General features: G+C 40.1%; 1 protein-coding gene across 1 annotated transcript; it reads right to left on the bottom strand.

Annotated features, from left to right (window-relative positions):
* Window positions 1–1,310: 1,310 nt before the first annotated feature.
* Window positions 1,311–24,298, bottom strand: LOC144371501 (uncharacterized). Its single transcript, XM_078033816.1, has 4 exons — window positions 24,123–24,298; window positions 6,861–6,987; window positions 6,620–6,680; window positions 1,311–6,050 (listed from the first exon to the last, which is right to left on the bottom strand). Exons 1-4 carry the CDS (start codon window positions 24,123–24,125, stop codon window positions 3,806–3,808), a joined length of 2,436 nt encoding a protein of 811 aa, XP_077889942.1. The 5' UTR covers window positions 24,126–24,298; the 3' UTR covers window positions 1,311–3,805.
* Window positions 24,299–26,292: the final 1,994 nt, after the last annotated feature.

Below are 26,292 nucleotides of genomic sequence, written 5' to 3'. Positions count from 1 at the left end.
CACAAACTCTTTATGATAAGGACATTATGGCCTCTTGTGATGACTACCAATTACTGAGGTTCCCAGAGCAGGAAGCTGCCCCTCATGGACCTTGCTATACTATTATTTTTTAAAACCATACACTTGCTTTATATTGAATTGGTGAATTTTACAGAGTTTCTGAATTAGTAAACCATGCCTAAGAATCCAAAGAAGAAAACAATATAATGGACAAGCCCATCCACCCATCATACGGTTTATTAAAACTTGGTTCCTAATGCATTTTTATTCGGGGTACTGTGAATCAAACTCAGTGGAACTCAACCACCCAGCCTTTTTTTTTTATTTATTATTTGAGTTACTTCTTAGAGACAGGGTCTCACTGAGTTCTTTACTCCTTGTTATCCAGGGAGGCCACCTTACAAATCAGAACCCTTGGGCTAAGGTTGTGGCTCAGTGGTTGACAATGTGCCTACCATGTGGGAGGCACTGGGTTTGATTCTTAGGAAAAAAAAAAGTTTATATATATAAATTTTTAATAAAAATGAAAACATGGACTGGGGATGTGGCTCAAATGTTAGCGTGCTCACCTGGCATGCATGGGGTGCTGGGTTCAATCCTCAGCACCACATAAAAATAAAATAAAGATGTTGTATACACTGAAAACTAAAAAATGAATATTAAAAAATTCTTTCTCTCTTTAAAAAAAAAGTGAAAAAAAATCACAATCCTCTTGCTTCAGAATCTTCAGCCATTGGTATTTCAGGTGTATGCCACAGCACCTGGGGATTCTCAAGAATTTTGAGAATTTCCAAGTCTTTAATAAAATTTTAACAATAGTGGAATCTAAGCCTGCTGCAAGTCTTTAAAACTTCTAGTAGTACACTGTACCATTAAATAAACTTCTCCATGTTTATCGCAGTTTGTTCAACATAAGCATCACACTACAAAAGTTTGTAAGAAAATGCATACATGAAGGAAAATATGTGATTCAAGGTCCACGAGGTTACGTGTTATTGTTTGGCCCCCAAATTATGTCTTTGGTATGACAAAGAATATTTTAATTTTCATTTAATCATTGTACATTCTCACTATTTGCTCAGCTACAAACCCAAATCCATCAGAAGGTAGCCATCCACCTGCCAGCTCACATGACAACACTACTGTCCAAAAGGGACAGGCAGGTCCTGTCAGGAGATTCTGTAGCCCTCCTATGAATCTGATTCCTACACTGAGGTACTCACCAAGACTGAACTCCTACAAACAATGCCCACACCCCAGGGCAGTTGCATTCACTCACACTGCCAAGGAACAAGCCTGCAACTACTGCATTTGGCAAATGGATTTATTACAAAGAAGTCCAGACTGCGTCAAGTGCTCACACACCTTCTAAGCAATATTTCTACTAAATCAAAAATGTAAAACTAGGAAATTGCCACACTGACTCATTAGCTGCAAAGAAAGTTTTTGGAAATCCTGGGAAGTGTTCAAAACTATCTTTTAAAGAAGAAGTTTTACAAGATGGCTTAGGCTATATTTATCAAAAACAGAAGGGCCACAGCACACTCTTTTGGCCTTCCTTTCAAAATGAGCACTGAGACAAAGCAAAAAGCTGGAACAGAGATAGCAGTGACAATCAACCCATCTTTGGCATGTTGGCAAACTTCAATATTTGGACACAAGTATGTAAGGAACTCTTACCAATGATCGCACAAAATCCATGACACCTGAATAGGTTGTGGGTGAGGTTTTGCTCAGGAGGCTTTGAATCCTTAGGACAGGTAACTGAATTATTTAGCATGAGCAGAAACAGCCCTCTCAACAGCAAGTACTGCACAATATCACCTGATTGGAGGCTGTAGCTTCATTAGTGATGTAGGGCACATGAGGCTAGACACCTAAGGAATGTTCCGGGAGAACATTGATTAGCTGCAGGGTTCTGAGGGTTACCACAAAATTGTTTGGATTATCTTATAATACTCTTTAATGTGCTACATACAGCACAATACATGAGCCTTAGAACAAGCACAAGTTACAACTGTGATAGTCCCAGAGCCATCAATAGATCAATAAGCAATCAAGGAAAAGGAAGAGGCCAGCTGCAGGGTACACAGACACATCCCTATGGTCCCAGCTGCCAGCCTCACCTCATCTCAAAAAAATAACAATTAAAAGGATTGTGGAGAAACTCAGTGCTAGAGCACTCCTGGGTGAAATCTGAACAAAGAGAGGAAAGAAGTTCAGAAGAGCCATTTCACCAATCTGTACCAAAGGCTGGAGTAGAGAGGCCTAAAGTAACATACACAATATGTAATGAAACATTAAACTCAAAAGACTTAAAATACAGGAAAATGGAATCTAACATACACAATATGTAATGAAACATTAAACTCAAAAGACTTAAAATACAGGAAAATGGAATCTAACAATAAGAGAGATTTAACCCAGAAAAACATGTTGCTTTCAAATCTTCATGCTGATGCAATGCTCCTCTCCAACCCAGGATGCAGTTTTGTTAGCTCTGAATAGATAAAAAAAAAAAAAAAAAGAAAGAAAGAAAGAAAAAAAAAAGAAAAGAAAAAAAGAAAAAAAAAGAAAAAAGAAATGAAGGCACACACCATTTTCACACACCTACAGTGGTTATCTCAAAATAAATAAATAAAATTAAATTTCCCTCAAGTCTGAACAAGTTCAAATGGATCGGAAACAAGCAAAGTTCTCACCACATTTCTACATACAGGGCTTTTCTCCAGTGTGATTTCTTAAATGCTGTTCAAAGGGACCTGGAAAGTTGAAAGTGTTACTGCAATTTTTAAAGATAGAAAAGGGATTTTCACAGATGTGAATTCTTTTATGCCTTTGGAGAAAACTATGAAAGCTGAATACTGCCCCACATGGCTTATCCTCAGCATTTTCTACAGTATGAGTCCTTTCATACAACTGAACAAAACTAGAACAGCTGAACCCTTTATATTTCTTATTTGCATAGGATTTATTCTTTTTATTCCAAAACAATATTCCCAGTCCTTAGGAAAAAAAATTAGAAAACTAGAAAATTTCCCACATTTCTCACATTCACAGGGCTTCTCTGCATGAGTGTTTTCATATATAAGAAAGGAAATGAAGCTTACAGAATGTAGCAAATCCCCCAAATTAAGAGGGTTTGTTTCTCAATGTGAGTGAAATGGCTTTGAAGGCAACAGGGAAAATGGAATGATTTGTGATATTTTTCACATTTAAAGAGTTATTCAGTTGGATGTGGTTGTGTACGCCTTTAATTCCTGAGACTCGAGAGGCTGATTCTGAAGAATAAATGCTGGAGGCTAGCCTCAGCACCTTACGAAGACCCTAAGAAACTCAGCAAGTCCCTGTCTCAAAATAAAAAGTAAAAAGGAACTGGAATGTAGCTCAGTGGTAGAGCACCACCAGACTAAATCCCCAGTGGATCGATTGATTGATCGATCTCTCTCTATCTCACACATACAGACACAGACACACAGACACACACAAACACATATTTTCAGCAGTGTGAGCATCTCTTGTCTTTGAGGATGACATGAAATATTGATTTACCATATTTCACATTCAAAGGATTTTTCTCCAGTAAACATCCTACATGTATATGAGTGAAACAGTAATAACAGAAGAGTTACCAATTGTTTTCATTCTTACGATTTCTATGCAGTATGTGTTCTTTCACATGTGTGAAGCCAACAAAATGTGGCAAAGGCTTCTCCACGTTGTTGACATTTATTAAGCTCCTCTTCAGTATACATTCTTCCATGTCTGTGGATCTAGCAAAGGCTTTGCCACACTGCTAACATTCTTAGGGCTTCTCTCCAGTATGAGTTTGTTCATGTGAGTGAAGGTAAGAGGACTGAGTGAAGGCTTTGCCACATTGTTTACATACATAGGGCTTCTCTCCAGTATGAGTTCTTTCATGTCTGCGAAGGTCACAAGATCTAGCAAAGGCTTTGCCACACTCCTTACATACATAGGACTTCTCTCCACTATGAGTTCTTTCATGTTTGTGAAGGTCACCAGATGTAGCAAAGGCTTTGCCACACTGCTTACATTCATAGGGCTTCTCTCCAGTGTGTGTTCTTCCATGAATCTGAAGGTAACTAGAACTAGCAAAGGCTTTGCCACACTGCTCACATTCATAGGGCTTCTCTCCAGTATGCACTATTCCATGTATTTGAAGTTTACTAGATGTAGCAAAGGCTTTGCCACACTGCTTACAATCATAGGGCTTCTCTCCAGTATGAGTTCTTTCATGTCTGCAAAGGTGAGAGGACCGAGTGAAGGCTTTTCCACACTGCTTGCATTCATAGGGCTTCTCTCCGGTGTGTGTTCTTCCATGAATCTGAAGGTCACTAGATCTAGCAAAGGCTTTTCCACATTGCTTACATTCATAGGGCTTCTCTCCGGTGTGTGTTCTTCCATGAATCTGAAGGTGACTAGATCTAGCAAAGGCTTTTCCACACTGCTTACATTCATAGGGCTTCTCTCCAGTATGTGTTCTTCCATGTGCATGAAGCAGATGGGATGCAGCAAAGGCTTTTCCACATTGTTTGCATTCATAAAACATCTCTCCAGTATGAGTTTGTTCATGTGAGTGAAGGTGAGAGGACCGAGTGAAGGCTTTTCCACACTGCTTACATTCATAGGGCTTCTCTCCGGTGTGTGTTCTTCCATGAATCTGAAGATGACTAGATCTAACAAAGGCTTTTCCACACTGCTTACATTCATAGGGCTTCTCTCCGGTGTGTGTTTTTCCATGAATCTGAAGGTAACTAGAACTAGCAAAGGCTTTTCCACACTGCTTACATTCATAAGGCTTCTCTCCAGTATGTGTTCTTCCATGTGCATAAAGCAGATGGGATGCAGCAAAGGCTTTTCCACATTGTTTGCATTCATAAGGCTTCTCTCCAGTATGTATTCTTCCATGTGTATGAAGTGGACGGGATGTAGCAAAGGCTTTTCCACACTGCTTACATACATAGGGCCTCTCTCCAGTATGAGTTCTTTCATGTGTGCGAAGGTCACAAGATCTAGTAAAGGCTTTTCCACACTGCTTACATACATAGGGCTTTTCTCCCGTATGAGTTCTTCCATGTGTGTGAAGGTCACCAGATCTAGCAAAGGCTTTTCCACATTGTTGACATTTATAGGGCTTTTCTCCAGTGTGTGTTATTCCATGTCTCTTAAGCTCAGAGGATGTAGCAAAGGCTTTTCCACATTGTTTGCATTCATAGGGCTTCTCTCCAGTATGTGTTCTTCCATGTGCATGAAGCTGATGGGATGTAGCAAAGGCGTTGCCACACTGCGTGCATACATAGGGCATCTCTCCAGTGTGAGTTCTTTCATGTATGTGAAGGTCAACAGATCTAGCAAAGGCTTTGCCACACTCCTTACATTTATAGGGCTTCTCTCCAGTATGCACTCTACCATGTATTTGAAGTTCACTGGATCTAGCAAAGGCTTTGCCACACTGCTTACATTCATAGGGCTTCTCTCCAGTGTGTGTCTTCTGATGTATTCTAAGTAATCTGGGATAAGCAAAGTCTTTCCCACATACCTTACATTTGAAACGTACATTCCCTGTGTGTGTGATCCTGTGCTTTTGAAGAATTGTCTGTGAAATAAAGGTTTGACCATCTTGTTTACATTCATAGAGTTTCTCTCCAGAATGAGTTCTTTCGTGTCTTCTAAATAAAGAGGAGAAATGAAAGGCTTTCCCACATACCTCACATTGAAAACGTTTACCTCCACTGTGTGTTATCATGTGTCTTTGAACACCTGGGAGAGAAGAAGAGGCTTCACCACATTGTTGACATTCATAGGGTTGCCACCCAGTATGAGTTTCTTCATGTTTTTGAATGTCATTGGAACAACTGATGACTTTCCCACATACTGTACTTTCATGTGGTCTATCTCCAGTTTGTAACATTTGTGTGTGAACACTTTTGAGAGAAACCAGAGATTTCCTATATTGTTTAAATTCACATGGTTTCTCTTCACATTCTTCATGCTTATAGTATTTGTGTCCATAGTGAGATGTGATGTGCCTATGAAGGAATGAAAGACATATGAAATCTTTTGCACACATAATCAAGTCACATGGATTTATTCTATTAAAATTTTTCTTTGATTAAGAATTGGAATCGATTGGAAGGTTTCCCCACACTATTCTGTGGGGGAAAGTTTGAAGTTTACCATAGGACTTCTTTAAAGAAGAAGTGACCAGCACATAATTGATACCTAACTCATTCATAGTTTTCTATTTATTTATAGGTCTTTACATTTCTACCAACCTCACGTAAAGGCTAGATTTTCTGACTTGTTAAAGTTCTCTGAAAATAAAGAGATTTAAAGGAAACAATCCTTTGCAACACAGCTTCTCTATGGCTATTATTCACATAGTCATATTCACATATGTGATTTCATAGTACTTTTTGCATGTCAAATACTTTGAAAAGACAGAATACCTGTTACAGATAAGTATATATTTCTGGTAAAAAAATATTATAAGAATAAATGCATTTCAAATTATGCATACTTCTTTGGTTGGTTTTCTTTAAAAATTATATGACAGTTCCCAGATTTCCTCACGAATTCCTATTGTGAGTACAGTTACCTTAGGTTGCTTCCACAGTTTTCAATCTGATCTTCAGTGGTCTTGTCTACCCACTTGTTACCTAAAATGAGAGAATATAACACTCTTTATGAATATTTAGGAGCTAGAAATGCTTTGCCAAACTATAGGTGCCATTTATACTTCAATAATTCATCAACTGATTTCCTTTTCACCTTCTACATAAATGACCAAAATAAACATGAGTTCTCTGATTTGATTATTTTAAAACCATCATTATTACCTATAGAATCCAGGTTTCTGATGACTTCCAGCATTACATCTCTGTAAAGGTTCTTCTGGGAAGCATCCAGAAAAGCCCACTCCTCCTTGGTGAAGTTCACAGCCACATCCTCAAAGGTCACTGAGATCTGAAATATCCCACAAATGTATAGTGGAGGCCAGGAAAGATTGACAGCATGAGAAATCTGCACTCAACATGCATGATGTTCACATAATTCCCTGGCCTCCTGATTAATTCCATGATTTGGTCCATCAAATCTTTACTGCACTCAATTTCTTACACCCATTCCAACACTAGAAATTGGCTACTCAGAAGGCAAACATCATAGTGATTTATTCCCTTCCTCTGGGGAGTTCACAGTAAATAAGACAGGCTCCCAGATTACTACTAACTTCTTTAATGGTTGCATCTCTATTCATGTCCTAGAAACGTCCTGTGTGGTACAGAGCTAATATAAGCACTTCTGATAGTACTTATCTTTAGAAAAAAAAGGTGATGAGTAGAAAAATGCAGGAATCATGAAACTAAACATTTGAGAGAGATTCTGCCAACTACAGTGGCTCCCTGTACCTATAAGGTTGATATAGGCAACATGGTATTTACTGATGTCTTGTTTCCTCTAAAAGTCTATTGTTCCATACTTAAAGAAATGCCTAGAACCAGCCCCCACTCCCACCCTCTGGGCATGGGGTCACTGAGGAGATTCCTTCATAGACAACATTTAGACAACATTTCACACCGGTGGTCACAATGTGTTAACTGGAGATTGAGCTTATTCTGGATGATTACACTAAGAACAACTAGAAGTTTGCAGGTGCTTTACTCCAGAACAAATTTAGTCAACTAGCTTACTATTAAATGACCAAAACAAACATGAGTTCTCTATTTGATTAATTTAATTTATGTATTAATAAACACGACAATTTGATAGTTTTTTGTGGTTACTGTCAAAGTAGAATGGGATAAGTGGAATGATAGCACGTGTCTTAGAAATAACTCAATGAGGACTTGGAAGATGGCGGCGAATGGAGTGCATCACCCTCGTGTACTGCGTCACTATGCAGGTGAATGACGAGTTAGAATGCCCAAATGATATCTTGTTAGGAATTTCCATCAAAATTGGGGTGCACCAAAACCTAGAGGAAGGATTTCCATAGCCCGAGGATCAGTTGCTGGGGCTCAATAGAGAGCGATTTGTCCACACAGAGATTCAAGCTGCTTATTCAGCGACTTGCCCCGCTGCTAGAGACTGCGGAGCTCGCTGGGAAACGGTGAGCTAGCAACGCAGAGATAAGGCGCTGCTGATTCTGCGGGCGCCTTCCAGCTGTGCCCTCACTGTGCTCAGTGCTGAATTCTGGGTTTGGGACAAGGGAAGGAAGCAGTCCAGTCCTCTCCTCCACACCGGTCAGACCACCGAGGAAGCCAGCGGCCACCATCTTGGAGAGCTGACGTCACCATCGCCAATTTTCGACTGATCACATCTCATTCAGTGATAGAACAGGTCTGTGACATTGAAACCATTTTCCATACAGCAGGGAAATCACATAAAATCTCTCCCTGGCTTTCTGGGGGTGTGATTAACAGAGTGAATCGGAGTAGCGGTGTCGGGAAAAAGCAAAGGCACCTGACCCCCAACTCCTCCCTCCCACCAGCAGTGAAAACAAAACCTGTTTCGCAAGCTCTAGGAGGAGGGGCTATTGGAGGAAATCAAAACAATAAGGTGCCGGTTCCCAAAAGCTGCACTCCACGTCCAGGAAACTGCAGGCACAGAGTGTAGTTTGAACTGCTGAGAGGTACCACACGGGGATAGACCTGGCTGACAGGAGAAGTCAGGGGAGTAGAAACCAGGAATTAACCTAAGCTAACAGGTTTTGAGAGACACCAGTGGGGGGAGGAGGGAGCGGCCTCACACAGACTGTTTCCTATAGCCGGAGGACAAAATCTTGGCCCGGAAAGCACAGCACCACCTATTAAAAGTGAAGAAAACAGAAGCCTAACAGTGTCACTTTTTCTTTTAATTTTTTAAAAATTTTTCTTTAATTTTATTTTTTTTTCTTTTCTACAATTATACTATTATTTTTTTAAATGTAATTTCTATTTTACTGCATTTTATTATTTTTTTATTATCATTTCCTTTTCTTTTCTATTCTTTTCTCTTTCTTTCCTCTCTCTCTCTACCTTTCTTGGTTTGCTTCCTTATTTTTTCCTATCTTTCCTCTTAAGCATGACCACCCAAATTACGTACAACTTACTAGATGAAAATAGATGAATACTATGAAACAGTCCATAGTCCAACTAAGCCCTTAACTACCCCCAAGTACTCCTGTCTATTCTCTTGTTAATATCCGCCTGCATTTGAGCAACCCCCCAAAGAAGCTAAAATATATTAACCTCAATACCATCAAAGTGCCCGACCTCATCATAAAATCCTAAGTTCAAACCTCAGTTCTATACATGTCATCAAATTCTGTAGACCTCTAATGAAACTAATGAATTTACCTTAAGCACAATTAAACCCAACATCTCTAGACATTGTCTCCCAACACAAAGGAGATATATTGGAACTATGAAAACCAAAACAAATTTAAAGAAGAAAACAGAAACAAAGCAGTCAAACAGAGTTGGAAAGCAACATGAGCACCATGAAAAAACAAGGGAAAAAAGGATTACAAACAATGCAGGAAAGCTTAAATTCACAGGAGAACCTAGAGGCTTTAGAAAAATGGACAGAGAAAGAACTCAAGGCATACCTAACTCAGATGGAACAGAATCTTAGAGAAGACTTTTGACAGCAAGTCCAAACAATGAAAGTATACTTTGAAAATGAATAGGCAAATTCAAATGGCAAAGAATGACCTATACCAGGAAATAGAGATGTTAAAAAAAATCAAACAGCAATCCTAGAAATGCAGGAAACCATAAACCAAATTAAAAACTCAAACGAGAATATTACAAATAGACTACATCAAATAGAAGTCAGAACATCAGATAATGAAGACAAAGTGTATCAACTGCAGAAGAATATAGTCAACACAGAAAGGATCCTAAAAATTCACCAGCAATCTATCCAAGAAATATGGGATGTTATAAAAAAAAAAAACAAACTTGAGAGTCATCGGGATAGAAGAAGGTATAGAGATTCAAACCAAAGGAATGAACAACCTATTGAATGAAAGAATCCTAGAAAACTTCCCAGATATGAAATATGGAATGGATTGCCAAATCCTGGAAGCCTACAGGACCCCAAACATACAAAATCCTAATAGACCAACTCCAAGACACATAATTATGAAGATATCCAACATACAGAACAAGGAGAGAATATTAAAAGCTACGAGAGAAAGAAGGCAGATTACATTCAGGGGCAAACCAATTAGGTTAATGGCTGATTTCTCATCAGAGACGTTGAAAGCAACAAGATCCTAAAACAACATACTTCAAACGCTGAAAAATAATGGATTCCAACTAAAAATACAGTATCCAGCAAAATTAAGCTTCAGATTTGACAATCAAATTAAAATATTTCACAATAAAAAAAAGTTAAAAGAATTCACAGCCAGAAAACCAGCACTGCAAGGCATTCTGAGCAAAACACTACAAGAAGAGGAATTGAAAAACAGCACCCAAAACTAACATTGGGAGGTAACCCAGTAAAAAAAGAACAAAAAATATAACCAAAAAGAAAAAACGAGCCATATTAAAATAAATACATAAATAAGCATGTCTGAAAGTACAAACAATATATCAATAGTAACCTTAAACGTTAATGGCTTAAATTCACCAATCAAAAGACAAAGGCTAGTAACCTGGATTAAAAAAACAAATCCAACAATATGCTGCCTTCAGGAGACTCATATGATAGGAAAAGACATACACAGGTTGAAAGTGAAAGGCTGGGAAAAATCATACCACTCACATGGTCCTCGGAAGCAAGCAGGAGTGGCCATACTCATATCGAATAAAATCAACTTCAAACCTAAGTTAATCAAAAGGGATAAAGAAGGCCACTATATACTGTTAAAAGAAACCATCCACCAACAAGACATAACAATTATCAATATCTATGCACCAAACAATGGTGCTGCAATGTTCATAAAACAAACTCTCCTCAAGTTCAAGAGTCAAATGGACCAAAACACAATAATTATTGGTGACTTCAATACACCGCTCTCTCCGTTTGAAAGATCCACTAGACAAAAGCGGAATAAAAAAACTGTAGAACTCAATAACACAATTAATAACCTAGACTTAACCGAAATATATAGAATATATCAACCATCATCAAGTGGATACACGTTCTTCGCAGCAGCACATGGATCCTTCTCAAAGATAGACCATATATTATGCCATAGGGCAACTCTTAGTAAATATAAAGGGGTGGAGATAATATAATGCACCTTATCTGATCATAATGGAATGAATCTGAAAATCAATGATAAAAGAAGGAAGGAAAAATCTTGCATCTCCTGGAAAATGAACAATATGTTACTGAATGATCAATGGGTTACAGAAGACATAAAGGAGGAAATCAAAAAATTCTTAGAAATAAATGAAAATACAGACACAACACATGGGAATCTATGGGACACAATGAAAGCAGTTTCAAGAGGGAAATTCATTGCCTGGAGGTCATTCCTCAAAAAAAGAAAAAAACAAAAAATAAATGAACTCACACTTCATCTCAAAACCCTAGAAAAGGAAGAGCAATACAACAGCAAATGTAGAAGAAGGCAAGAAATAATTAAAATCAGAATGGAAATCAACGAAATTGAAACAAAAAAAATGAAAAAATTGAAAAAACTAAAAGTTGGTTCTTGGAAAAAATAAATAAGATTGACAGATAGTTAGCCATGCTAATGAAGAGAAGAAGAGAGAGAACTCAAATTACCAACATATGGGATGAAAAAGGCAATATCACAACAGATACTACAGAAATACAGAAGATAATTAGAAATTATTTTGAAACCCTATATTCCAATAAAATACAAGATAGTGAAGATATCGGTAAATTTCTGAAGTCATATGACTTGCCCAGATTGAGTCAGGAAGATATACACAATTAAAACAGACCAATGACAAATGAGGAAATAGAAGAAGCCATCAGAAGACTACCAACCAAGAAAAGTCCTGAAACAGATGGATATACAGTGGAGTTTTACAAAACCTTCAAAGAAGAATTAATACCAATACTTTTCAAGTTATTTCAAGAAACAGAAAAAGAAAGAGATCTTCCAAATTCATTGTATGAGACCAACATCACCCTGATACCGAAACCAGACAAAGATACTTCAAAGAAAGAAAACTACAGACCAATATCTCTAATGAACATAGATGCAAAAATCCTCAAAAAAACCCTGGCGAATCGAATACAAAACCATATCAAAAAAATTGTGCACCATGATCAAGTAGAATTCATCCCTGGGATGCAAGGCTGGGTCAATATACAGAAATCAATAAATGTTATCCACCACATCAATAGACTTAAAGAACCACATGATCATCTCGATAGATGCAGAAAAAGCATTTGACAAAGTACAACATCCCTTTATATTCAAAATACTAAAAAAACTAGGGATAACAGGATCTTACCTCAACATCATAAAAGCTATATATGCTAAACCTCAGGCTAGCATTATTCTGAATGGAGAAAAACTGAAGGCATTTCCTCTAAAATCTGGAACAAGACAGGGATGCCCTCTCTTACCACTTCTATTCAATATAGTTCTCGAAACACTGGCCAGAGCAATTAGACAGACGAAAGAAATTAAAGGCATAAAAATAGGAAAAGAAGAACTTAAATTATCACTATTTGCAGATGATATGATTCTATACCTCGCAGACCCAACAGGGTCTACAAAGAAACTACTAGAGTTAATAAATGAATTCAGCAAATATAAAATCAACACGCATAAATCAAAGGCATTCCTGTATATCAGCGACAAATCTTCTCAAATGGAAATGAGGACAACCACCCCATTCACAATATCCTCAAAAAAAATAAAATACTTGGGAATCAACCTAACAAAAGAGGTGAAAGATTTATACAGTGAAAACTACAGAACCCTAAAGAGAGAAATAAAAGAGGACCTTAGAAGATGAAAAAATATACCCTGTTCATGGATATGAAGAACTAACATCATCAAAATGAAAATATTATCCATTCAATACAATGCCAATCAAAATCCTAAGGGCATTTCCTGTAGAAATAGATAAAGCAATTATGAAATTCATATGGAAAAACAAAAGACCCACAATAGCAAAAGCAATTCTAAGCAGGAAGTGTGAGTCAGGCGGTATAGCGATACCAGAGTTCAAACTATACTACAGAGCAATAGTCACAAAAACAGCATGGTACTGGTACCAAAACAGGCAGGTGGGCGAATGGTACAGAATAGAGGACACAGAGACCATTCCACAAAATTACAACTATCCTATATTTGATAAAAGGGCTAAAAGCATGCAATGAAGGAAGGATAGCATCTTCAATAAATGGTGCTGGGAAACTCAAAAAAATTAACAATAAGAAAACAAATAAGGGCTGGGGATGTGGCTCCAGTGGTAGCGCGCTCGCCTGGCATGCATGCGGTCCGGGTTCAATCCTCAGCACCACATACAAAACAAAAATGTTGTGTCTTCCGAGAACTAAAAGAAATAAATATTAAAACTCCTCTCTTGGGCTGGGGATATGGCTCAAGCGGTAGCACGCTCACCTGGCATGCGTGCAGCCCAGGTTCGATCCTCAGCACCTCATACAAACAAAGATGTTGTGTCCGCCGAAAACTAAAAAAAAATAAAATATTAAAAAAAATTCTCTCTCTCTCAAAACTCTTCTCTCTCTCTCTCTCTCTCTCTCTCTCTCTCTCTCTCTCTCTCTCTTAAAAAAAAATAACCCAATCAACAAATGGGCCAAAGACTTGAACAGACACTTCTCAGAGAAGAACATACAATCAATCAACAAGTACATGAAAAAATGCTCACCATCTCTAGCAGTCAGAGAAAAGAAAATCAAAACCACCCCAAGATACCATCTCACTCCAGTAAGATTGGCAGCCATTATGAAGTCAAACAACAAGTGCTGGCGAGGATGTGGGGAAAGGGGTACTCTTATACATTGCTGGTGGGACTGCAAATTGGTGCAGCCAATTTGGAAAGCTGTATGGAGATTCCTGGGAAAGCTGGGAATGGATCCACCATTTGACCCAGCTGTAGCCCTTCTCGGACTATTCCCTGAAGACCTTAAAAGTGCCTACTACAGGGATACTGCCATATCGATGTTCATAGCAGCACAATTCACCATAGCTAGACTGTGGAACCAACCCAGATTCTCTTCAATAGATGAATGGATAAAAAAAATGTTTCATTTATACACAATGGAGTATTACGCAGCACTAAAAAATGACAAAATCATGGAATTTGCAGGGAAATGGATGGCATTAGAGCAGATTATGCTAAGTGAAGCTAGCCAATCCCTAAAAAACAAATGCCAAATGTCTTCTTTGATATAAAAAGATATAAAGAGAGCAACTAAGAACAGAGCAGGGAGGAAGAGCAGAAGGAAAAGACTAACAATAAACAGAGACATGAGGTGGGAGGGAAAGGGAGAGAAAAGGGAAATTGCATGGAAATGGAAGGAGATCCTCATTGTTATACAAAATTACATATAAGAGGTTTTAAGGGGAATGGGAAAAAAAACAAGGAGAGAAATGAATTGTAGTAGATGGGGTAGAGAGAGAAGACAGGAGGGGATGGGAGGGGGAATAGTAGAGGATAGGAAAAGTAGTAGAATACAGCAGTCATTAATATGGCATCATGTAAAAACGTGGATGTGTAACCGATGTGATTCTGCAATCTGTAATTGGGATAAAAATGGGAGTGCATAACCCACTTGAATCTAATGTATAAAATACGATATGTCAAGAGCTTTGTAATGTTTTGAACAACCAATAAAAAAAAATGAGAAAAAAAAAAGAAAGAACTCAATGACCCAAAAATGTCACCATGGGCTGGAGATGTGGCTCAAGCGGTAGCGCGCTTGCCTGGCATGCGTACGGCCCGGGTTCGATCCTCAGCACCACATATAAACAAAGATGCCGTGTCTGCCGAATACTAAAAAATAAATATTAAAAATAATTCTCTTCTCTCTCTCTAAAAGAAACAAAAAAAACAAAAAACAAAAATGTCACCTTGTCCAAACAACAGCCTTACAAAATTTTATAACTCTGAAAAAAATCTTGTTAATAAATAGCAGGCACTACTTTTCTAAGTCTCACAGCAACAATGAATATCCAATGATTTTCAAACTCTTCTTAACAGCAGCAGGTTCACTACCATAATATACAGTCATGAGACACATACCAATGTTCTGCTCAAGGACATTTTGATCAAGGGTGGGCCACATTTGCAATGATTGTCTGTTGTGAAAAAGATTCATCGTGCCTGTAGCAATGGTGGTGCAAACAAACCTAAGGCAGAAGCTCTTCCAGAGTGTAGTAAAGCAACAAGTTTGTAGCCCAGAATTGTGAACTATCCCACACTGTCTCTGTGTGAAAGAGGCCACCATTCACATCTGTAAGCATGCTATGATGTCTGCACAGTGATGGAAAAAAGAAAATGTCTCTGCCACTTACACAGAAGCATACTCAAGGACTAAAACCATACAGAACCACCCCAAACAATGAAGAACCCACAATTACCCTCAGAGACATCAGCCCAACTCTGTCAGGACAATGATGCAGACAGGAGGGCTTCATGGACCTTCAACAAAACGGGAAGCACATTGAGGTCTCAGGGTCACAGCAACACTCCACAGGACATAAACCACACCCCTACAAGTGCACCACCAGTGAAATCCCATGTATGCTCAAAGAACATGAGAGCTAAAGCAGAAATCAGATCACAAGAAGCTGAAAAGCCTCCAGGGAAGGGGACATGAAACACAGGGCTCTGAACAGACACAGGACAAAGAGGTGACTCAAGAGAAAAGGTGACCATTTTGAAAGAAAAAATGTAAAAGTCCATCATAGGAAATTCATAGAGAACACCAGAGGTGGCGATGTAGTGGTGTCTAAGTCATCCAACGCACATTTCAGAAAAGAAGAGCTAAAAGCAACCAATGAAACTGCCACTTCAGAAAACCAGAGAAAGAAGAGCAAGGTAAACCTAAATTTACCACAGGTAGTTTGCCACAGTCTGGCTGGGCACAATTCAGGAGCCACTTGTCAAAAGAAACAAATTTCACTTTTAGAACCACACACGCCAAACAAAAAAGCTCCTCAGGAAAAACCCTCAGAGCCCAACTGCCTCCACCGGCTTCCCACAAGACTCTCAACCTCCCCCACTCCTCCGGCTCTTGAGGCCGATTTGCTGGGTCGTGTGGGTGGAGCCTAAAATGTCGCCGAATGAGCAGCTCCGTAGGCTGAAAGGGCGGGCAAACAGTCCAATGAGCATCACCGCAGAGGAGCCAATCAGCTAGAAGTTGCTGGGGCCGCTGTGAGCCAATCATCAGCTGGCAGTCTTAAAGTTTGCTGGGGCCCCTTCGGCTGTGGCTCTCAACAGTAGGTAACAGAGAAAGTGTTAATGAAACCACAATCAGGAAACCCACAGTCTGCAAAGTCAAGTTCTTCATGAACATCAGCATCACTGATTAACTGACAAAAGGCTAAGAATACAGAGGACAGGGACTGGGGTTGTGGCTCAGTGGAAGACTGCTTGCCTAGTGTTTGGGAGAAACTGGGTTCAATTCTCACTGCCACATAAAAAGAAAAAAAGTAAAAGTGTAAAATATACAACAATATTAAAGAAAAAAACAACGAGGACTGAAAACCTACTAACACATTTAAAAGTGTCATCGTCAACAATGCATTGGGACTTCAGATTATCATAACTGTGCTTGACACAAATTAGACAACTTACAGAAACTGGACCATTTCTTTGAGAGAGACAATCTCCTACAACTTACACACAAGGGGAAATACACAAAACAGATGAGCCCATGGCTGCTGAGAAAAACAGACTCAACAACTAATTACTCCCCAAAAAGGCGAGGCAAGGCTCTGACATCTCAAACAGGCTTCCATGAGACACATAAGAACTGACACCAATTTTCTACTTTGTTTCCAGAACATAGAAGCTGAGTTAACACCTCCTAAGTCTTCCTGAGGCATAAGTTACCATATTATCCAAATTAAATAAAGAAAAGTATTGAATAGAAAACTATGAATGATGCTCATAATCATAAATGCAAAATTTAATCATAAATGCAAAAAAATGTACAATTAAGTCATCACACTCCAAATGTCTATGCAAATGATGTGAAAATTATGGGCACAGGAACCCTCACTGCAGTGACTACAGCAGCAATATCCACAACGGCCCAAACCTAGAGGCAAGAAAGATGCACCTTTCAATACTGAATGGACAAGCTGAAGTTTAACCACACCAAAGAGCATCACCCAGAAAATGAGCTCTGCAGCCTGGAAAGATGCAGCACCCTTAAAGGCACACTGGTAAGTGAGAGAAGCCAGTTTGAAATGGCCAAGTGCAGTAAGATTCCAAGTCAAGAACATTCTGAAAAAGACAACATTATAGATGCACTAGCAGAACTGATGGGTGCCAGGGACTTAGGGAGCAAAGCAGTGAAACTCTTCTGTATGACATTATCTTGTATACGACGTGACACACACAATCACATCACAAGGAAGAGGAACCCTAAAGTAAAGGATGAACTTTGGCTTATCCTAAATGTTGCTTCATCCATTCTATTTATCAAATGTTCAAAACTGGTTTAGTAACTAACAAACACCCTACACCAATGCAATATGTTGAAAACAGTGGAGACTATCAGCTGGAGAGAAGGGGTATTTGATACTATGTGTAATGGCACGTTTAATTGTCACCTTGATTGGATTAAAGGATGGTGATGATTAATGAGCTTCTGGGTGTGTCCATGAGGGTGTGTCTACAAATGATGGGTATATGGGAAAGTGAGCCAAATTGGAGAACCTCGTTAAGCTAGGCAGCACCATCCAATAGGAGGGTGTCTTGGGTGGAACAAAATTCTTCACTCTCCCAAAGTGGACTCTGCCAGTGATTCTTTAGTGAGTTTCCAGAATCTTTGGTCTGGACTAAGGCAGCACCATTAATCCCCCTTGTTCTGAGGATTCAGCCTCTGCAACTCGGCAGCTACCACTTCTCAAGCTCTCCAGCCTGCAGATGGCCACTGTGGGCATCCACCTTCGGGTCAATTAGGCCAATCTAATGAATCCCCTTTGATAATCATACTTCCTCTAGATACTGTTACTCTAGAGAACACTAACTAATAAACTATGTAAGCCTAAAATTGCTCATAAAAACAAAGTTTATCTAATAAAGAAGTAAATAAACTACCAAGCCATGAAGTTTTAAAAATGTATACATAAGAAACAATATGATATGCTAAATACCTTTTTCATAATAATGCAAAAATAAAGCAAAGAGGAAGAGTCATATTTACAAATTTCAAAAGTATGAACAAAAGGAAGAAAACTGATTTTCAATGCTATTTTCATCTGAAAAAAAATTGGATGATAACTCTTCAAAACTCACTCCAACTGCTGGTGTAGTGATGTGCATCTGTAATTTCAGCCATTAGGGAGGTCAAGGCAGGGAAATGGCAAAAGTTTGAGGCCCGTCTCAGCAACAGAGCAAGACACTCAGAAATTTAGTGAGACTGGTCTTCATCAAAAATAAAAAGGGGGTCTGGGACTGTAGCTGAGTGGCAGAACACTTGCTAACGTGTGTGAGGCACTGGGTATGATCCTCAGCACCACAGAAAAATAAATAAAATAAAGGTATTCTGTCCATCTACAACTATACAAAATATTTTTAAAAAAAGAAAAAGAAAAAATACATAAATAAGAAGGGCTGAGGATGTGCTCAGTGGTCGATTGCCTGTAGGTTTATTCCCCAGTAAAACACCTGCCCACCACCAGAACGTTGCTCACAAATTGAAATTTATTTCTGGAAGATAACTAAGCATGAGCAAGTCCATGGCATCAATTCCCAGCACTCAATAAGGAAGCAAATAAATAAACAACAGTCTACAATACTAATTCTCTTGGGCTGGAGAGTAGCTTGATAAAATACATGTAATGAGAGAGAAAAATGATTATGATACAAAAGGAACACAATTAGAGGCATAAAAACACAACAAAATCAGTATAAAGACACCACACTTTCTCACAAAGAAGATTGAATGTTCCCATGTTCTAAACTCTCTGAAAAAACACTGAGCTTTTCAGCAAATTCTGTGAAATTTAGGGCATGGTTTACTGTATTTTGGAGGTAAACTTAAGAAAAACTATATCTAAAAATGGAAATAAGAGGGTTGGGATTCTGGCTCAGCAGTAGAGTGCTTGTCTAGCACGTGAGAGACCCTAGGTTTGATTCTCAGCATCACATAAAAATAAATAAATAGGTATTGTGTTCAACTACAGCAACAACAAAAAATACTCTTCAAAAAATTGGAAACAGTAAACTGTATCTAAGACCAGGCAAAATGTTGTACAGGACAGAGAGAATAGAGAGAGAATTTATGTTACACCCAAGTTTCATAAGCTAAAAGGCTAGCTCCCAAAGGGGTGGCCCTAAGAGGAGGCAGTTGGGAGGGAACAGGAATTAGGTGACATGGTGAGGGGATCACCACCCTTATTTAGACCCATGGATCTCTCCTTTGCAGAAAACAGGTATCATTTACTCTTTCACTGATATTCAGTGATTAAATGATTACAATTGGGTATTCAAGGCATTGCCAAAATTGTCCTTAAAAATTACAATGAAGACAGGTGTGATGGTGCACACCTGTAACCCCAGCGGCCCTAGATTATGTAGCAAGACTCTGTCTCAAAACAAGGAATCTAAAAGGGGCTGGTGGTTAAGCACCTCTGGGTTCCATTCCTGATAACAAAAAACCACACAGTTAACATGAACCTGCCAAGGTCAGACAACAACGGTGAAAAACTGTCGTCCTTTGTCAAATTCATCACCTTATGAAGGAAAGATTCTAGTTTTCATGAAATCACATTCATAAATTTGTCCACTACTATTTTAGTAGAATTGGACTCAAATTCTGCAGCAATAATGCAAGACAGACTTTCTCTGTATCTTATGTGGTATTTAGGAATCCAAGGTTGGATTTCAATTTGAAACCACTGAAAAGACAAATCTGAATCGTACAAACTTTCTATACATACTCAGGGGTAGCAAAAGGTAAATTAGGTAATTAAATGTTTTCTTTTTTTTTTTCTTTTTTGTTTGATACCCCCCGAGATTAAACCCAGAGATATTTTACTACTGAGCCACATGCCCAGTCATTTTTACTTTTTATTTTGAGACACAGTCTCACCAGGTTGCATAAAGCCTTGCTAAGTTGCTAAGGCTGTCCTCAAATTTGCAACACTCCTGTCTCAGCCTCTGGAGCAGAAAGGATCACAGGTGTGCACCACTGTATCTGGCTGTAATCTGGGATTTTTAACAACAACAACAACAACAAAAAGGTGGATTTTAATCCGCCACTCTCTTGCCTCTTTAATAATAGTCCATCCCATTTGGCTCTGAATAAATAAACCTTGGCCTCAGATAAGTGAGCACATCATTTCAAAATGATACACAGAAAGCTTTGGTGCTGAGGGAGAACAGATGTGTCAGACTCAAGGGGCAGGGAAGGTCCCTGACAGCTGGGACATGCTTCCTTCTGGTCTTGCTCATGAAAAGCATCCAGGATCACCCTCCCAGGCACCTGTACCATGACTCCAGTCTATGAGGCTTTTAAGCTTTGCACACCTCTGCACTGGGGTGGGTGGTCCTTATGCTCTGGGAGAGGGTTTGCTCCTTCACACCATGAAAGACTAAAAGGGCAGGAGTCACTGCTCACCTGGCCCCTCAGCACCAGCATCCACAGGCTGACTATCCGCCTGAATCCAAGGAATAGGAACAGAACTTGGGGAAAACAAGGTCCCAAGAAGTAGCTGTTTAGATGAGGCCTTTTCTAGAAGATTCCTCAGTCCAGGGCCCCCAGCAGCTTCCCTGAGAGGCTGCACCTCACACCTCAGGCTGTCCTCTGGGAGCAGCTGACCCAGGGCCTGAAATTCTGTTCACCCTGCATGGCACAGGGCAGCTGTGGGCACTCTGTGGCAGCTCCAGGAAAGGATAGTGGCTGAGGACATGGGACTCTGGGAGGTGTCCAAAGAGAACCTCTGCCCAAGAAATCTGACATGGTGCCTACACCTAAGGAAGATAAAAGAAAAAGCACAAGATTTTTACAGCTGTGAACTCAAGTTCTCTATACAGTTGCATCTACATCAAAGAACCTTCAGAGTACTTGACTTTGGCTCACTAGACCACCATGAGGGTGGAAAGGCAGGGTTCGGTATGGAGAGCAAACATTATCTTGGGCTATCTTAAGCCCTTTAACAGCCAATCATCTTAATTTCTGTATCAGACCACAATCTCACAACTTCTCAGAATACATCACTAGCCTTACCAGACGTCTCCAAAATCTAGCAAATCTCACAATGCAATAACAGATATACAGAAGAAATTTTCTTTATTTTTTTTCTGTACTCCACCAATCTGATGTTCCTACCAATGCAATTGGTTGATGCAGTAATACAGAGTTTCTTTTATAAAAGTTCATGGAGGCCAGGCACACTGGCACACAACTGTAATCCCAGCACCTTGAGAGGCAAAGATAAGTGGATTGCTAAATTCAAAGCCAGACTCAGCAATTTAGTGAGACCAATCAGGAACTTAGTGACATCTTGTCTGAAAATACAATATAAAAAGGACTGGAAATGTAGCTCAGTGTTTCAGTGCCCCTGGGTTCAATCCCTGGTATATTAAAAAAAGAGACTGAAAAAAAGAAAGAAAATTAGAGAGAGAGAGAAAGAAAGAAAAAAAAGAAATGATGTAATCTCTTCCAAGCAGGGTCACACACATCATTCAGGGTAACTCGAATCCATGTTCCTTAGTATGATAATTAATATTTGGGTTAAAATGAACTATTTTCTGTAGCTGGGGTTGTCGATGCCTTTAAACCCAACAGATTGGGAAGCTGAGACAGGAGGATCACAGCTTTCAGGCCAGGCTGGGCACCATAGCCAGATCCTTTCTGAAAATCATACTGAAAAGAGCTGGGGATGAAGGACAGTAAAGGAATCAGACACTATTGTAGTAGCATCCTCTTTTTTCACAGAAAATTTTAACTGGGATTCTCCAGAAATCTTCACCATGGCTAATTTTTGGACTGTCAACAAAAGAGTGTCCACAAAAAAGTTCAGTGTAGATAAACTTCCTATTTTTGTGTTGCCCTATTTTACTGGGCTGCTAGTCTGGAAGAAATCAGCACTCCTTGGCTGGGGATGTGGCTCAAGGGGTAGCACGCTCGCCTGGCACAGGTGTGGCCTGGGTTCGATCCTCAGCACCACATACAAACAAAGATGTTGTGTCTGCTGAGAATTAAAAAATAAATATTAAAAAAATTCTCTCTCTCTCTCTGTAAAACAAAAATTAAAAAAAAAAAAAAGGAAAGAAATCAACACTCCAGGTGCTGGACTCCCCCTTACTAGTTTTTTACACACTTGTATCCAGAATAGTAGTTTGTAGAAATGTGCAAACAAGGCCTCTGGCCTTGAGCTGGGCTTCACAGACAAATAACCAACTGGGCTCCATGATAACAGCTGGTGGGGGAGGAAAGAAAGGGGAGAAGAAGCTCTCCCCTCCTCAGGAACTGTCCTTGAAGGGTTAACTTAGCCAGAATAGAGAAAGAAAAACCTGCTTTTATGTGAGTGATGTGACAATTTGACTATGGTGACTCCACTTTGTGAACTCAGCCATGACACTCAAGAAGCTCATAACTGGGGCAGTTTGAAATATTTTGCTCATCAAAATTCCCCAAGAACACAGAATGATCTTTGGGGCCAACTGGAGACTAACTGACCACAACTTTCAGGCTTGCTTATGTTGCCTGAACACCCAAAATTCCCTTTTTTGGTTTTTGTGCTTAAATATGGAGCCAACTGAAGGCAGGGGCAACACTCTGACCATCTCATTCTTTCGAGAGCACAGTGTCTGCCACTGGCCAGCAATAAAGGCTTAACTGGAATGAGACTGTGTGGTCTGAGAGTTATTTGGGGGTCCTGGTATTACAATGTGAACTTCTGAGCCCTTCCCCTTACATGCTGGGTATAAAATTCTGAAACCACCTGAACTCGGGGTTCAGGGGATGGATGGATTGATTACAGCAAAAACAGTGCCCTCTGAGACTGGCTGCAGCCAGATAAAACTGTTTACAACTACCTTCAGTGCCTTGCCTCCTTAGTCCCTACATCGTTATTACCCTGTGAGCTTACCTAACTACAGGACTGGTGTGACTCTACAAAATGGACTATCAGAAAAAGGAGCACTTATACTCTATTGATGTAGCCCAGAATTCCATATCCCTGGGATCTATAAACAACCCACTTATTTCCTTTAAAGCAGTTATTCTGACCAAACACAAGGAAGTGTTAAGTGCTCATTCTTTCCCCTCAAGGATAATAATCACAAATTGAAAACAAATGCTTTCAAAAGTGTTCTTCTTGCCAGGGACATTGGCACAGGCCTGTAACCCCAGTTAAGCGGGAGGCTGAAGCAGGAGGATCACAAACTGCAGGCCAGCCCAGATTCCAACACAAGGGGAAGAGAAGAAGAGAGGGGGAAAGGGAGGGGGAAGGGAGGGGAAGGGAGGGGGAAGGGAGGGGGAAGGGAGGGGGGAGGGAGGGGGGAGAGAGGAGGGAAGGAGGGGGGAGGGAGGGGGAAAGGGAGAGGGGAAGAAAGATTGATTGACTCTTTCCAATATTTCACTAAGCGATAATGACAATTAGCAGACGGTGTCTATTTGAAACGAGTGGGAAGAAGAATGTGAGGCTGAGCTGTGAGGTGGAGGGAGGTGGCCTTTTAGAAGGCAGGAGGCGCCTGCAATTTGGAGGACCTCCACTGGGTGGAGCTCCACTGGGAGAAGGAAGGTGCACTTATGGTCCTGCTTCCTACACGTTGGGAAAAGTGAGTGCGGGCCACAGGTAGAGAGCAAAGGGGACACCTGGGACCTGAGCCACCCTTCCAAACCAAGGGAACCAGGGGACAGGACCCAGGGCCACCCGACAGCGGCGACTCCGCGCGCCAGTCCGCAGCTCGCCCGCCCGCCAGGCCCCAAGGCAGGTGCTGACCGCCTACCTTCTGGGAACTCACCATTTTTGGCTTCTCTGGTGACCTGGCGTCCTCTGGAGGAACCTCTGGGCACCCGAGATCCCAGAGAACACGGGCAGCGCAGTCACCTGGGTCCCTGGAGCAGAGAACACGGGGCCTGGAGCAGGAGCAGCCCAGTCGGTGAGGAAGAAAAGCCCGCGAGCTTGCGGAAGCCCGCCCTTCCCCTCCCTCTGCGCACTGATTGGACAGTTCCCCCCAGCGACCCGGATGGATGGCCTCCAGGGCCGCCTCTGGATCGTGACTGACAGCTAAAATAGTGCAATCACTGGCTGAAATTGGGTAGAGTGACAGATTCTTGGTCCCAGCCCTTTTCAGGAGGAGCTTCCAGGCTGTGCTGGGAACGAATCAAGGTGGGAAGCCTTGGCTTAGCCTCTGTGACAGAGGTGATGCCTGGCGCTGAGCTGTGCTTCAGCCATAGAGTGCTTTCCGAGCATGGCAAGGCCCTGGGTTTAACCTCAACACAAAAGCAAAGCAGAGCTTCTCCAGGAGGCTGCGGCTGGAGGAGCCCAAGGTCAGGTCTGCATCTGCAAACAGTGAGACCCTGTTTTCAAATAAATTGAAAAGGGTGGGGATGGAGCTCAGAGGACGGGGTCAAGCCCCTTTGGGTTTATTCCCCAGTACCTTAAAAAAGAAAGTACGATATTTTATTATGTATTATATATATACTATATATTTTATATATTTTTTGTATATATAAAATATATATCATATATTTTTTATAAAATATATATATTATATATTTTCTATATAAAATATGTATTTTATATAATATATTCTATATATAAAATGGATATTTTATATAATATATTTTATGTATAAAATATATTTTTATATGTAAAATATATATTTTTATATATATAATATATAATATATATATATATTTCTCACACCAAATACATCTAATCAGAATATTATCTATAATATATTATATATATAATATATATAATACATGTATATATTATATTTGTATTTATTTATATATATATATATATTTTTTTTTTTTCCCTAGCTGATGCGACCTCAAGTGATTTAGAAAAACACGGTCTCCAAATTTTTGAAACACTTTTTAAAGATATCATATATATGACTCATATATAATAACTAAAAATAAAAACAAATTGAAAACTATTTAGTAATTCTCCTAACCTCCTGGCCTCTGTTGCTTTGAGGAGGCTCCTGATCTATGAAAGGAAGCAACTGGGGTTGGCTCTGATGCCCAAGGCTCCCTCCCCAGCAGAAAGGGTGGGGAGGAAGGAGGGCAATCCTCTAGGGCAGCAATGTGGGGTGAAAATAAAATGGGTGCTTTGTGCTTAGTGTCGATGTTCTACTTCGAATGTTAGGAAGTCTTCTGCAGAGATGTGACTCTGGTGACCCCACAGGTCTGTTCAGGTGTTCACCCACAACCAAACAGCTAAGGTTATGATGCAAAGCAGGAAAGAAACTTTGACCAGTGCAGCTACACCAGGAAGACAAGGAAACCCTGTCCTTACCCTGTCTTCAGATGCTGACAAGGACTTTGAGGTTTGTAGAAAGGGTAATCATAGGCATGTATGGATAGGGGAGATTGTATCTAGGATTTAGTATTATCTGTAGGATTTAAGCTTCAGGCATCTGTGGTCTTATAACCTATCTGTGAACTCACACTCACTTGCCCCCTGGACGCATGTCACTCTATTGCACAGACTGACCTCACTTTGTCAGGAGGAAGTCCCACTCCAGTGTATTCTTTTCATGTCAAGGTTTTCAACAAAAGCCACAAGCCATAGGAAGCAACATAGCCCCAGGAGCTGACCCAGCACTCTCAGCATCCTGGGTTTCAACTGATAGTCCAACCAGAAAGAAACCAAATCCCTGTTCTCCTGGGCCCATTAACCCTGCATATAAACCATAAAAAATTGCCACTTGGGGCCAACACTGCCTGTCATGTCTATCCCCCTCTTGGAAATTAAGTACATTTTTTTTCTCTACTTATAAGTTGGGCTTTGTGAAGTCTATCACATCCTGCTCACTGGCCCAAGTTCATTCTACCTAACAATATTGCCCATGGCCAAGGGGGGGCTATTGTGTAAAAAGTCGTATTCCCACAATGTGTGGAAAAGTGGACATATAGCTTCCAGGGCTGAGAATTGAATTCCAGGTGCCTTTATTGTCC

This window comes from Ictidomys tridecemlineatus, chromosome 16 (assembly GCF_052094955.1).
Source record: "Ictidomys tridecemlineatus isolate mIctTri1 chromosome 16, mIctTri1.hap1, whole genome shotgun sequence".
In the NCBI taxonomy this organism is placed as follows: Eukaryota; Metazoa; Chordata; class Mammalia; order Rodentia; family Sciuridae; genus Ictidomys; species Ictidomys tridecemlineatus.
Note: the sequence above shows the minus strand (reverse complement) of the source record. Positions and strands in the feature narration are given on the sequence as shown.